The sequence below is a fragment of the Aphis gossypii genome, chromosome X (genome assembly GCF_020184175.1).
Source record: "Aphis gossypii isolate Hap1 chromosome X, ASM2018417v2, whole genome shotgun sequence".
NCBI lineage: Eukaryota > Metazoa > Arthropoda > Insecta > Hemiptera > Aphididae > Aphis > Aphis gossypii.
Window position 1 is genome coordinate 37,728,520 of NC_065533.1, and position 14,832 is coordinate 37,743,351.

At 29.6% G+C, this 14,832-nt stretch overlaps 1 protein-coding gene across 1 annotated transcript; it reads left to right on the forward strand.

Moving 5' to 3' along the window:
* The first annotated feature begins 1,216 nt into the window (after nt 1-1,216).
* Nucleotides 1,217-2,890, forward strand: LOC114121120 (outer dense fiber protein 3-like). The gene is made up of 2 exons (XM_027983291.2): nt 1,217-1,811; nt 2,226-2,890. The coding sequence occupies exons 1-2, from the start codon at nt 1,455-1,457 to the stop codon at nt 2,775-2,777; spliced, it is 909 nt and encodes a 302-aa protein (XP_027839092.1). The 5' UTR covers nt 1,217-1,454; the 3' UTR covers nt 2,778-2,890.
* The last annotated feature ends 11,942 nt before the right edge of the window (nt 2,891-14,832 follow it).

A 14,832-nucleotide genomic window follows, 5' to 3' on the forward strand; every position in this document is an offset into this window, starting at 1 on the left:
TTAACTATTGTTTCGTTTAAACGTAAAAATACTCTGTGTTCGTACTAATTAAAATCGTGTTTTTTTTTTTTAAAAAACTACATCGAAGAGAATCTTTAGAGTTTGTGAGAACATAATATAGATACTATTGAAGTTATAATACTTTAACAAAATTGATCACCAATTTTTGCGAGATGAAATAACTCTTTTCTATGCATTTTTTAAATTAAACTTTATTTTGTATTTTTCAACACATCATTAAAAACTAGTTGATTAAATTATCGAACTTTTAGAAACGGTTTATCACAGACAATGTTCTTCTTCTCTACTATAAAGTATAAACTTTTAGTTATTTTAAAACAATTCCAAGTCACTTTGGTTTTAACATGTCCAAAACTTTTTTGTTAAAAAACTTTTAGAGTGGTGCGTTCTGTTGACGTTTCCATGGTTCCGTTTGTCTGGGTAACGTCTTCTTAAACTGTTCAATATATAATGTGATCTATCGAGATTGTATTTACCACGGTAGCGATAATGAGAAACTAGAAGTTTTGCAGAGCTTTATAAACTATATAACATAAAATAACTACTTATTATCTATGTTTAATATATTTTTCATCGAATTCGTGTAGGTACTATAATGTTGACAAATCTTATAGGTATTCGTATAAATTATGTAGTTTTTTTTTTATGTTTTTTTACCATTTATATAAACATTGATTTGTAGGTATAGGTAAATGCGCGTCTAACAACTTTGCTTTATTATTAGGTTAGCAATAATATGGTTATTGTGGGGAACGTTTTATTTTATTTTCTCATTTTAATATTTTAAAATATTAATATACTCATATTTGCTGTCATATATTTTATCCATTGCAATTTTCAAATTAAAGATGATTTAAAGACTTAAAGCGTAAATTATTATGTCTAGTTTGCACTTTGGTGAGTCAAAAGTGTTAGTTTTTGCTGGAGCAAAATAAATAAAACTATTTAATTTTTTTTCTTGTATGGTTTATGAAAACCTCTATACCTATGCCTATACGAAAATTATTCCCGAAAAATAAGAATTATTCAAACGTTTCAATTATTCAAAATAAAATACTTATTTTTTAACTTCTCTGATGTTTTACTTGGAAAGCATAATCTTTAGGACATTACGAAAAATTAAAATGAAATAAATACAATTTTCTTTTAATCCCGGCCCTACAATAATTACAATATATAGGTACGCTAATCATCACCTAGCTACGGCCGTGTTCACAACACATACTCATTTGTACAACACAATCATTTGTTTCTTAGTTTAATACACATTACAAACAGACCTTTTATAACTACACCGAACACGATTTATTCACACACCAGTCAGAACTAGAACGCAAACGAATCCGACAACACACGTCCAAAACAATATACACATTCTAATAACTTATATACAGATCACGCTAACGAATCTAAACCTATAACACGCGATCATCATGGGCCGAAAGATAATGGGTTGCGACCCCGTCGTTCAATTCTCGATACCCGGGAGTAATGACCCGATCGGCGCCGAGTGCTGCGAGATCACGGAATACGCCGTGGACCGGACGGTCATGGATTGCGCGGACGGGGCGAAACCCCTCGAGAGCGTCCGGATGATGGGCTGCTATTTGGAACCCCGGACGATCGACGGGCACATCATGGACAAGAAGATTCTCGATTACACCAACTCGGGATCCAGGAGTCCGGGACCGGCGAAATATTGCGTGAAGACGACGATTGGACCACGAGCGACCGACCCGTCGATCGAAAAAAATCCCGCATATTCGATAAGGGGAAAGAAGTCCAAAAACGTAAGTGATAAATATTAATCCTCCTCGCGGTGCGATATGACCCCGACCTGTCCGGTATGACCAAAGCGGTTCGGGCAATTATTATGTCGTCGTCGATTCACTAAAATATTAACGTTTATATATTGTATAGATAGAACAGAGTATAAATTATCTGCACCGCTAAGGTTGTTTATTTTTCGTTTAAGTCACTTAACTCGCTAATTTTTTACAACAACGACTTATTGAAAAACGAAAAAAACCTAAACTCTAAAAACCCTGAAAAAAAAAAAAACGAAAATCACGTTTGATCTGATCGAACCACGTCAGCCGCGGTTAGGTCCGGGTCGGGCGAAATATACGATAGGTATAATAGGTATATTATAACGTCCGTCCGGTTTTCGTTTTTGTGACGAGTGCGCTTTCTTCTCGCCGCAGATTTACGCTTTCGGGCCGGGGCCCATGTACAACACGACGGGGCTGTTGCGAGTGGGCCGCGACCGAGTGCCCGGCGGCCCGTTCGGGTTGCGGCCGCTGAACGTCGGGCTGGCCAAAGGCCCGAGCCCCGCCGAGTACTGCGTCAAGTCGTCGCTGTCGACGGCCGGCCACCGGATCGGGCCGCGTCCCAATCCTCTGAAAATCGCGCGGGACACCGGACCGGCGCCGAACGCGTACTCGCCGGCGTGCGGCAACTGCCGGCTGAGGCCCACGCTCGGGCAGCGGCTCAACCCGTTCAAGGTTTTCCCCACGCCCGGCCCCGGCGACTACGAGTTACCGGCCGCCGACCTCTATCTGCCCGGCCGGTTCTCCGCCGGCAAGACGATCGGCCGACGGTTCGCGACCGGCTGCAAGCCCGAAACGCCCGGGCCGGCCACGTACGACGGCAAACGGCCGAAGTGTTGCACCAGGTTCACGTTCGGCGCCAAGATACCGGACACGGTGCCCGCGTTCAGCGTCACCGCCGACAATCAACACTACAGGTGCAGCTGAGCTCGTCGTCAATATTATAAGAGCGTACTATGCAGAAAAAACAAAACTTAATTATCGTAATATAAAATACCGCAATATACCGTCCGACGCTTTTCGGCACTTACTGCAGAGTATTACGTTAACTGTTTACGTGTTCTATATAACCTCCGCCCATTTACGAAGGACAAAATTCAATGTCCTGCTCGATCGGTATAATAATAAACGACGTGATAACCATGCCGTCCTGCTTTAAAACTGAATTATAATCGGCGTGTAGGTACTATGTATATTGGATTTATGACGGTTTTTACGCGTACATTAAATAAACAAAACAGATTATTGTTCTCGGTGGATTATATAGGTGAGAGGTATTTATAAATGAATAATACGTTCAAAACTATAAAACACGAAAAAACACCAGCGTGAAAATATGTGTTGCAAATTTATTATAGTTCATATAATTTATTATAAATTAAATAGAACAGCAGTATGCGTGTAACAATTTTATTATCTGTCACCGTTTATTGCATTTTCAGCTTCCGATAGCAGTGGAAACGCTTTGCTATCAAGAAATTATGTTGTTATAAAACCCTCTTCATACGACATCTACTGTTGTTTTGCAACCCAATACGCAAAAAAAAATTTTGCAAAGATTACAGAAAATGTATTATTTACTAAAAAAGATACTCGCAGCCATAGTATTTAATACAGTCGAAGATGTTTCCCCAAATAGAAAATGTAATATAATTTAATCAATTAACCACTCCGACGACTAGCTTCATATATTTCCAATAATGGTTTTGCATTTATTTCGGAAACAAAAAAATTGTAGAATAAGATATTACAAAATACTTTACGTTGTCATAAATAACACAACAATAGAGTTTCGTTGTCTTATCAATCTTAACACGGCTGGTCTCATTAATCTTGCATACAACCTATAATAGGTATGTATTATCCATAAAATACATCAGTTTTCAGTTTTCACTATATCCATTCTTATTACTATTTAAAATTGGATAAAATAAAATTTTATTGAAATAAAATGTTATTGTTTGTTTAAAATTTGGATTATATTATTAAATAAATTCGTATAAAAAGATTTTAACATAAACGGTTGCAATTATCGGCCGTTATAAAACTGACTTTTGAATAGGCAATGCTTACTATCCCTAAAATTAATTTAGCATATAAAATTATAAATTACTTAGTATTAGTTATTAGAAAGTATTTTGTATATACTTCATTTTTTAAACAAGTGTTTTCATTATAATTAATAAGTTTTGTCTTAACTTATCGGTAATCGTGCAATGGTAAAGACGTCTGCACGTCGAGGTCTAGCTATATATAAAAATGTTATCAATGATAACTTATCGTGCTATATAATTTATTATTTGTACCGTCGGCAGTTTGCCGAAAGTCTCTTTAAACGCTAATAAAAAAAAAAATGTATGTATGTATTAATATAATTTTTGAACCACTATAAGACTAACTTATAAGCAACTTTGTATTAAATTTATTATATTCACTTTGCCATCCGAAACCATCCCTGAAGTTTGAATTTGAATTGTTTGAATTGAAGCATTATTCCGATGAGTTATGCTGTAGATGTGTATACAAAAAAAAAATAACACACACATCATTGTAAAATCAATAAATTCATCGCATCGTTCAGAATCTAAAATTATATATTTCACCGTATTTCAAAACATATTTTATTTTAGAAACAGGAATTAAGCCGAGCTGCAGAAAATAAATTTTAGTCTAAATCAACTTTCAAAATTAATCAAACTAGGAGACTTTGAAACTTATCCACAATTTCAAAAAAAGTAAGTTACCTAACAAAAGATTAGAAATTAATTCGAAGGTTTCAGCTACATCCCATTCCATTATAATATAGTTACGAAGCAAAATAAATGATATCGAGTACGTTTTTAGTATAAAAATTAATTTGTGATTCCAATGGAATCATTTACGCATTATAAATAAACAGTGTAATTCAAAATGATTCATTCGATTTAAAATATTTAAATATTCTTAGCTTAGTTTTAAGTTATAATGTATATTAAATAAATAAATAATATTAAAACAAACATCATAAAAATGTGTTAAAAATGCGTATTTCTTACAGTTTAAAAATTATATATCTGTAAAGTTTGGTTCAATGGCGTATTTTTTTTTATAGCACACTAAGTAAATATAACTAATGATACTAAAATAGAACTATTGACTCTTGAATTATTTATTATCATTGTTTATATGAAAACGGTTGTCTATGAGTCTTATTACCTTTTTTATGTTTAATATTTGATACTATAGGTACATAATCAATATATTTTACTAATATAGTAATATGCTGGTTTTATTACCTTCAGTGTAATTATATTTTTTTTTTTACCACAGTTTATGTTACACTTTATAGTTTATAATGTAAGCTATTAAATTATATATTTATTAATATTATACTGTTAGAAAACATAGGTTTGTAACATGACTGTGGTTGACTTAAAATGGAGGAACAAAGAAGAACTGTTTGGAAGTTTGTTGGACCATTCACGTATATAGTTGTAATCTATAAAATTAATATATTTAAGTATATTAATATTCTTAGTGGAGCTTCATTAAAATCATATTGGATTAAACTTCTTATTATTCCTTCAAAACTTCTTTGTAGTGTTTTCCTGTGCTTACATAGCGAAACAATTATGATAATTTGATAAATAACCTTTTTAAAGTATCAACAAGACGCAATAATGTATGCATAAGTGTAACTTTTAAAGCGTTTATTTTATCCGTGAAATAGTGTTCACTGGAAAAATAAAACCGTTTTGGTAATAAAGTAAATATCTTGTTTATGGTTTTAAGTTTTTAAACATCAATATCGTAAATTTGAATAATACTGGGATTTTAGTAGAACAGTAGGTACTTAATTAGTATATATTATACAGTATCTAATAAGAATACTTTTTTTTTTCGATTTTGAGTGAAGACAGTCTGTCGACCCATATTACTAAGCTTATTAATTCATGATATTGCTTTTGATATTTTGATATTAAATTATCTGATTTCTTTTACTATTAGTTTGATAGTAGATTGATTTAATTTTTACAAAAAATATCGCATTTATTATATTATAAGTATTTAATTACTTTAATAGAAACATGTATATAGGTACCTATTAATATTTAATTATCGTTATCAACTTTAGAATCAATACCACCTTATTATAGAATATCATGATAATAGGTTCATACTAATGGTAATAGCTTAAATGCTTAAAATAAATATGAATGTTTTGAAAATATTGTGTGTACAAAATATATAGATTTTAGTGAGTACTGTATGAGCAAAATATGAGAAATTTTATTTAATATTTTCAATTTTTAGATATAAGCACAGTGGGAATTACCAAATAATTAACAAATTTTCTCTATTTTGTCAATACTTCAACTTTAAATAGATACTTATAAAAAAATCTTTACCACATATCTTTAATATTTTTTAATATATATAAAATAAATTTATTCAGAACCTTCTATTACATGTTTTAACTTTTTGACAAAGTGAAATTATTTTTATGGTATATATATATATATAAAAAAATTAATAAGAAAATAGTTATTTTATACAATGAATAATATGTAATTTTTTTCAAAATTTAAATTTTAGATTTTCGTAATAAATATTGGTGGAATTTTGCTCGTATAAAACCTTTTTAATTTCATACTTATTTGCATAAAATAGAACACTATACCTAATAGTTTAGTAAACATTGCAGCCATTTATATTTTTCATCATCATTACCAAGAACATAGATAATTATCTCCCTACGTAAAAGTAACTATTTATTAATCAATTCAAGGAACAGAAATCAAATTTAAGTTTTGCATATTATTGGTATTGTAAATGTGTCCGAATATCCGAGTTTTTTTTTGATCTTTTATAATGTTTTATAGATATATTCTTATAATGTTTTTAATTCTCTTTTTTTAAATTCTTTATTTAAAATAAAAAAATACAGACTTCATTACGATTTTTAAAACCAATTTGCATTATTTTTTTTTTTTGAACGCGAAACCCTAAATGAAATTAAAAATCACGATTCACGAGATACAAGTCTATAATAGGTAGATATATAATTCTAGTATTCCTCATTAATTAATAATTATAGTGATAAATAGCAAAATATGGAGAAAAATAAACCCTAAACCTTAAACGATGGAAATACATAAACTATATATTATATTAAACTTTTATATTTTCTATAAATGGATTTATAGCTGATTCTGTTTTATTTTATTGTATTACTTAGGCACAGCTACACATAATATGAAAATACTAGAAGTCTAGAGCCGTAGTTATAAAGTTCTATAATTCTATAATATTTCTATTTAAGATTTTATGTCAGCCCATCTGCAGATATTTCATTGGAAATTAATTAAACGTAAGAAACAAGAACTAAACTGTAGTAAGCTATATAGTCTATATAATATATATATTATATATTATTAAAACGCATTGAACACGTAGGAACAATTGAACAGCCGGACACATGCCACGGTGGCTATTATATTATGCGGACCGTAGACGAATTGAAACCACTTCACTATAAATTATATGATATTCTATTACCTATTATACAAAATGGTTTGTTTCTCATTGACTAGGCCGATTCAATAGCGCATAATAGAAACAACGACTAGAAATACCACGACGTTCATTAGTATACAGACGAAAATATTTGTATTGTTAGTTTTCGTATATTATAAAATGGTTTAAGAAAAAAAATCAACGATATCGATTAAAAACCGACCAACCGGTTGCTTAACATATTCAGGCGATTAAAAGAAAGAAAGAAAAAAAACCAAAAAAATTGTATAATATACAATTATTGGAATAATCGGCCTGCATATAACCACTGAAAAAAAAATAACTCAAATTCTTATTGTCGACTTAATTTCGTTTATTACTATTTGTTATTTTTCTTTCACTATACCGAATAATTTTAAAAACGTCAACTTGATTTTAATTTTGAAAAAATATAATTCATTGAACCGTAATTGATAGGTACCTTTTATATTATAAACAACAAACGAAATGAGGATACTAAATGATGAATAATGTGTGAATATTACATACAATATAACATTTTTAATTTATACTTTATATTATATTACGAGTATTTGATATATAATATAATGTCAAAATGCTTAAGAGAAATATTACATTTGTTATTAGATAAAATGATTTAAAGGTATAGGTACTTTCAACTTTTAGTAAGCCAGATTATATCTTTTGAATTTTTGAATTGTTTTACTTTCAATTTATGAAATATTCTTATTTAGTGTCTTTTGTATTATTTTATTTGTCTAAAATATCATTCCTTTTGATAATACTTAAGTCAGTGGACATGAACTTACTGTACACTAATCATACGCAGGGAAAGTGTGGCAAAAGTATGCAGTGCTCCTCAGTCTGCATAGTACATTGATAATGCACGGTGGTGTGAACGGTTTTAGCACAGTTCACATTTAATTATTTTTGAATTTTCGCGCAAAAGTAAAACGTGTTATGTAAAAACACGAGATTACAAATATAAAATTAAAAATTGGTGTACAAACAAATAAACGCAGTTTGAACGGCCGAAAAATGCAGTTCAAAACTCGCTAAAAGCACGAATTCCGTTCAAGTTGACATTGCAGCAGCAGTAGGTATATATTTTTTTTAACAATAACAATAGTAACGTTCACGATTCGTTCACCTGCACGTTGCACTATATGGAGGTGAATGCCACACGAACACGCGTTCTTTCCGACCACTGCACCTAGAATTATATTATTATTATATACTTGCTACGCACTTTAGGTACATATTATTATGTATACAAATAAAACGAAAATAAGGTTACCGGCGACGTGTACGCGTTATATGCTACGCACAATGCGACTCGGCTGTAATAAAATAAGTAGGTAGATAATTTTAATGACGTACCATATTATTGAGTGCCTGCATAAATACGACTACGACGGTTTCGGAATATATTATAGGCACCTACCTAAATTATTCGACGAACGCGGTACACGTTTTAAGAGTAAAAAAACCTTTAAAAAAACGTCGTGCACTCAAGCCTATTTAATGAATTCGAATATATATTTTAATACACACGTTATTAATTATTTACAGTTACATTATATCGTGCGTACCTGCAGTATATTATGTGTATACGTATGATGTGTTATACCTGTAATATTACCTATATACGTATAGCTTTAGGTACGTATTTTGTTGACCACTTTTCAGTTTACATTTCAAATCCCCCACGAAATCGTCTATATATCATATCGTTATTGTACATTACGTATGCAGGCGATTAATTTATTAATGAATTGAATAATTTATTCAAATTATTATTTTTAGAAATTTTAAGCATAACTACTTGCAGAGGTCAGTCAAGTTCCATTTTTTTCTAATACACTTCGATTTTTTATGTGATTTAAGAAGTTTTATATGTGTTGGCGACGCAAACGTCTTTTTTTAATTATGAACCATCTTATTTTATTGTAGATAAAACGAAATTGTTGATGTATATTATAATAGTGGTGTAGTTTAATGTGTTATAGTGAAAGATTTAAATTAAGGAATTAACGTTAATGACTATGAGTAAAAACGATTTTTTCGATCAAATTATAGATTGTACACGATATTGACTATAGAAAAAATGTTAATGCCCATTATTTTCAAACAAGGATGTATTCAGCAATATTTCTATAGTATTCAATGACGATAATTCCAAACCTTTTTAGCCATAAAATTTAATTGAAAATTGAAAATTAGAATAATTATCATACACTTATTATAGTTTTACAATTTTTAAAAACTGTTCCAAGTATAATATGTTGTAGATTAAATGTTACATCTAATTTATATTTTAAGTAAAACCATAATATTATGGGGCTATTGTCCTTAATACGTACACAAAAATTAATAATTTAAGAACTACTGATTCGAACTTCGATTTAGACATGTCAATGTTTTCAACAAAAAAACCATTGGATTTACAGTTTACAGTGAAAAAGGTGGGTGGTCCTCAATAATTAAAAACTAAACAGTGATGTGTATCGCCACCAAACTACCACCAGGACTTTTCGTCTTTAATTAGAACAAAAATCTAATCGTATTTATTCGAAATATCAAAATTCGAGTAAAAGCATTACTATGATAATAAATAAATGTGGGTGAGCAAGAGTCGCTCTGCAGCATCCATTATTACACGTATACTCATCTACGACTACTATGTAAACGGTTTACATGCACTACACGATGGGTCGCTGGAACTTGCTTCATTAATGAAAATATCGGTACATAGATATACCTAAATACAATACAATATACCTATAGTTATACCTAATACATGTCGAGGCGGTGGTTTGATATCGAAGCTTACTGTTGCTTATACATAGCATATACCTAGGTTGAGGTACCTTTTGCAGCTCGTACGGTTTTCATAAATAATTCATTAGAAACAACAACGGTGATAAATTTAAGCGATCGTTCTTACGCATAGGTACACACGATCGTGAGTGTACAACACGCTTTTGTATTACATTATGTTTAATACTCGCACATAACGCTCCGTATGGGCAATATGTAGGCATACACGCGACTATGTAATATCGTATAATATGTATATATATATATGGCCATACGCGCATACCTATATTTTATAAGCGCGTGCACTGCGTATATTGGGTATAATAATATTATTATGTTTTTAACTCGTATCAATAAAAATGTAAAACAGCTTTCTCGACCAACTCGTACCTCCTCCCATCATATATATATGTATAAGTATTATATTATAATACTGCAGAGCTCGCGCGCTATTGGTAGTCGTCGGTTACATTTACGAGTAAACTTACGTATATGAATGTGTGTGTACAATTGATAGGTAAGACGACTAGGACTAGGTATAATAGAAGTATTATAATATAATATGACCTGTGCAGATGACGAGGTTTTTTTCTCTCCGTCGTTTCACGCGTATATAAAATTTACGATTGTGTGTGTGTGAACACATCACGCGAGGCGTATGATAGTGTCGACGTACACTGCAGATGCGATGCGTACCTATCGATTATTATTGATCATAAAGGTGAGTGTACCTATATAGAAGCATACGAATATATGCGACAATAAGATGCAATATGTTCTGTTTGACGACGAGATAAATAATAAAAAAAAAAATTCCGTATTAAGCTTAGGAATCAAAATGATCCCAAACCGTTATCACTACGAACGTTTTCCAGTAGTTTTTCTAAGTTATAACTTATAACAAGTGTTCTGATTACTCTGAAAAAAAATAAAACAGATTATTTTATAAAAATTAACCAAATTGTAATATCGGATTTACACAAAAATTATCAATGGTTACTGACGTGGATTTATATACAAAATAGTAAGTCAAAATTAGTATTAACACTTTTAAGCTTTTATTTTTCTTTGAATTTCATTAAATTTTTTTTTTAGATTTTTTAACGGGAGAGATTTCCTAAATGTTTGTGGTTTTCATTCCGTCCGCTGAATAGATATTAATATTATACGACAGTAAATAAAGTGATTCGATTAAGAACATGGACGAGATGTTAAATCTTTCGAGAAATTGAAAAAAAACTATATCAGCACTTATACTACATTACATATAGCAGTATTCAACATTCATACACATATTTCACGTATAACACTACATCATACGAATTCGACTCCTTTCAAAAGTAAACGATCCTTTATGGCCGCATAAAATACAATATCGTAAATATTATTTTTATAATATGGCCGTTTTCCGAAAAATTGTGACTTATCACCTTTTATAAATAAATATGATTCGTGTATTATATATTATACATGCGAATCGCGTGTTTTTCGTTGTATCAGCCTTATTTATATATAACTATATAATTCTACACTGTCTTCTATTACAGTTCTACGTATAGTAACCATATATGTGTACCGTAATAATACTATAAACATATTTATTTTGAGCCTTTTCCCTGTAGCTGCACAGTGGCTCCGGAAAATGTTATTCGATAGAAACAGCAACCACCGCCCTTTACCACTTGAAATAGGATCGTTTACAACTGCGTTCGGCTTCGTTTTTCACATCGTCATCGTATTATTATACCGTATATACTAACAATAATACGCACTATGTATACGATCATAACTATGTATTGATGAAGAATGCGAAACCATTTTGTTTGTGCGGGCGTCCCTACATCACCACGGTGCAGCGTAATAATAATAATAATGTACATTATTGTTGAGTAATAATATTGTGTTATTGATTCCGTATCGTAGAAGCGAAACAATGCAGACGTAGCTTTAGGTATCCTGGAATATTATACACGACGGTAAAGATTAAAATTAAAACACATAATACATAAATCATAAGCCCGGTACAAACGGGGTGGTATATAGGATGAGGGATGAGTGTTGCGTGCGTTATTCGCGGTTGTTTATAACACGTCCATTGCACAAAATTCAATTAAAAAAAAAAAAAAATCAAATAGATTTAGTACATTGTGATGTGGTTAACTTTTTGAAAGAAATTGTCATCTGAAATTTGTTTGTAATAACGTTAAAAAAATGTTTAATTCTCGTTTCGTTGCGTGGCCATATTTGTGGCAGAATACACTATACACGCATAGTTCTGAATCCCGGTCAGCGCTTAAGTAGTTAAATAGTACAAAACTCTTTTAATAATGTTTGAATTATATGAGAAATGTAAAAATGATTAAACAACGTTTTATTTTAAAAACTTTAGTCAATTTTTCAATTTTTCAATTTCTAAATTGTTTTCCTGTAAGTATTATAAATACGTATATAAATACCATTACAATATTATTATTTTAAATGATATCAAAAAGTAAAAACAAGTACCTACCTACTATACCTTTTATTTTTAATATTGATTGTTTTGAAGTCTTATAATACTTTATAGCTTAGAATTTTGGGAATGCCAAACTTTTGCTCTAGCTCTTCAATTCACACTTATAATAGGTAAACATAACAATATAATATTATGGTTTTTTTTTTTATAGATATAAGATGTTGACCGTCCAAAGGCTTTTCACAATCTTTTTTAAATTTTCCAAGATCGTTAACTTGAAAATTTAACAAATTTTAAACTGAGATGTTGTGTCTGAGAGCTTATTTTAAGTAATCTAACGTTATTGAGATTTCGTTATAGGTTTCCGTTTTAAATAATTTACGTTTGACGTGAAATGTACAACATGTAACTACTTCTGGTTAATTTTTATTTTATGCGTAGAGCTTTATTTTAATATTTTTTATTTTATTTTAATATCCTCGACCTAATTTAGCAATCTAAAATTTGTTGGCTCATTTTGTTAGATAAATAAATACGATTTGATAAAAAAAAAAGATATATATTGGTAGCAGGTAAGTATAAATTTATATTTATAGGATACGAGTACAATGGTTGCAAAAACTTTTTTTGAGTAGGTTTTATATTGAAGAAAAATACATTTTTGATTAGATAAAACTGATTATTTATAACATACTGTAAACTAAAACTTCTTAACAATAAAAACTATGGAGGTTTATGAGTGAAATTGGTAGAGTTGGATAAGTGATACACCTAGTTTTATAAAGATGCAGAGTAACCCAAAAATTGTTTTGAAAATTATTTTGTATAAATTATCAAGTTCAATAATACAGTTATGAAAATGAGTCTTACGTTATAATTATAACTATTATTTATTTTATTACATTATAACTTAAAATATTATTATTATTTCCTTATTTTATCAAAGTTATGGTTCTTATCACTTAGATTTTAATGTATTGTATTATTCACTAAACGTTAACAGGTTATAATATATGAATTTTAAATTTTAAAAAACTTAATTTTATAAGTATTCGTATTATAAAACACAAAAATATTATAGAAAAATATCTTTTAGAATTTTTTTTTTTATTTTAGAACTAGGTGTTGTAATAACACTATTATATTTTATAGAAACAAAAAATTTAAGGAAATATTTTTTATAGTATTCAATTTTATAGAACTGACTCAATTTTTTCAGACACCATTTTAGTCGACTTAAATTAAGTCACTTAATATACTTTTTTATTTTATTTGTTTTTGACCCTATCTATCACTAAAAAATTGTTTTTAAGAACTATATAAACGGTTCTACTTAATAAATTCAACTATAAGTTTCTTAGTTTTATTTTTACAGAGTATATAATATGTAAACATTATTGTTGACTGCTGTAATAATTAAACTATTTAGGAATATGAAGTAAACACTTAATTGAAGCCTGAAGGAATTAGCTGATACCGATCATTTTTAAGGAGTTCAATATAGGCAATTTTCTTTGAACTTGTATGTTGTGTAAATAGGTGTATAATAATTAATAGCTAATAAGTGTTTGTAATTATTATGTCAGTAACACATTACACAAACATTAATTATTACTTCCGGCATGTAATTTTCTGGTGTTTGATAACATTTCTGAAACGACTGAAACCATATTTTAATGCAACACAAAGTTTGAACAAAAATAACTATTTTATATTTTTTTGATTAATTTTTTAGTTTTATAGAACTACATTTTATTTATAGCATTTTAAAATGTATAGTTAAACCAATGTTTTATCGCTATGATCCCTTCATCAAAATACGAGTATACATGTGATATTATTCATTTAGCACTCATATGATTGTATAATAAACTAATTGTACCACTTAAGTGCAAATTGTTTAATTAAAAAACATTTTTAAATATTTAAAATTTAAAAGTATAATATATTGAACGGTTTAAGATTCAATAATTTCCAAAATGTGGAAAAAGTTGTTTTCATTAATCTTCATGAATTCAATCTTGAATTCAAATATATTTCAAGAAGTTTCATTCAAAAACTAGAGTTGTCAGTACAGTTGGCATAAGTTAAGTTTATTTTGGTAGAAAACACAGACGGAATCAAGTTCCTTTGAAAAGAATGTTACTTAGATTTGTGATTAAAGATATCGTTAAAACTCATAACTATAAT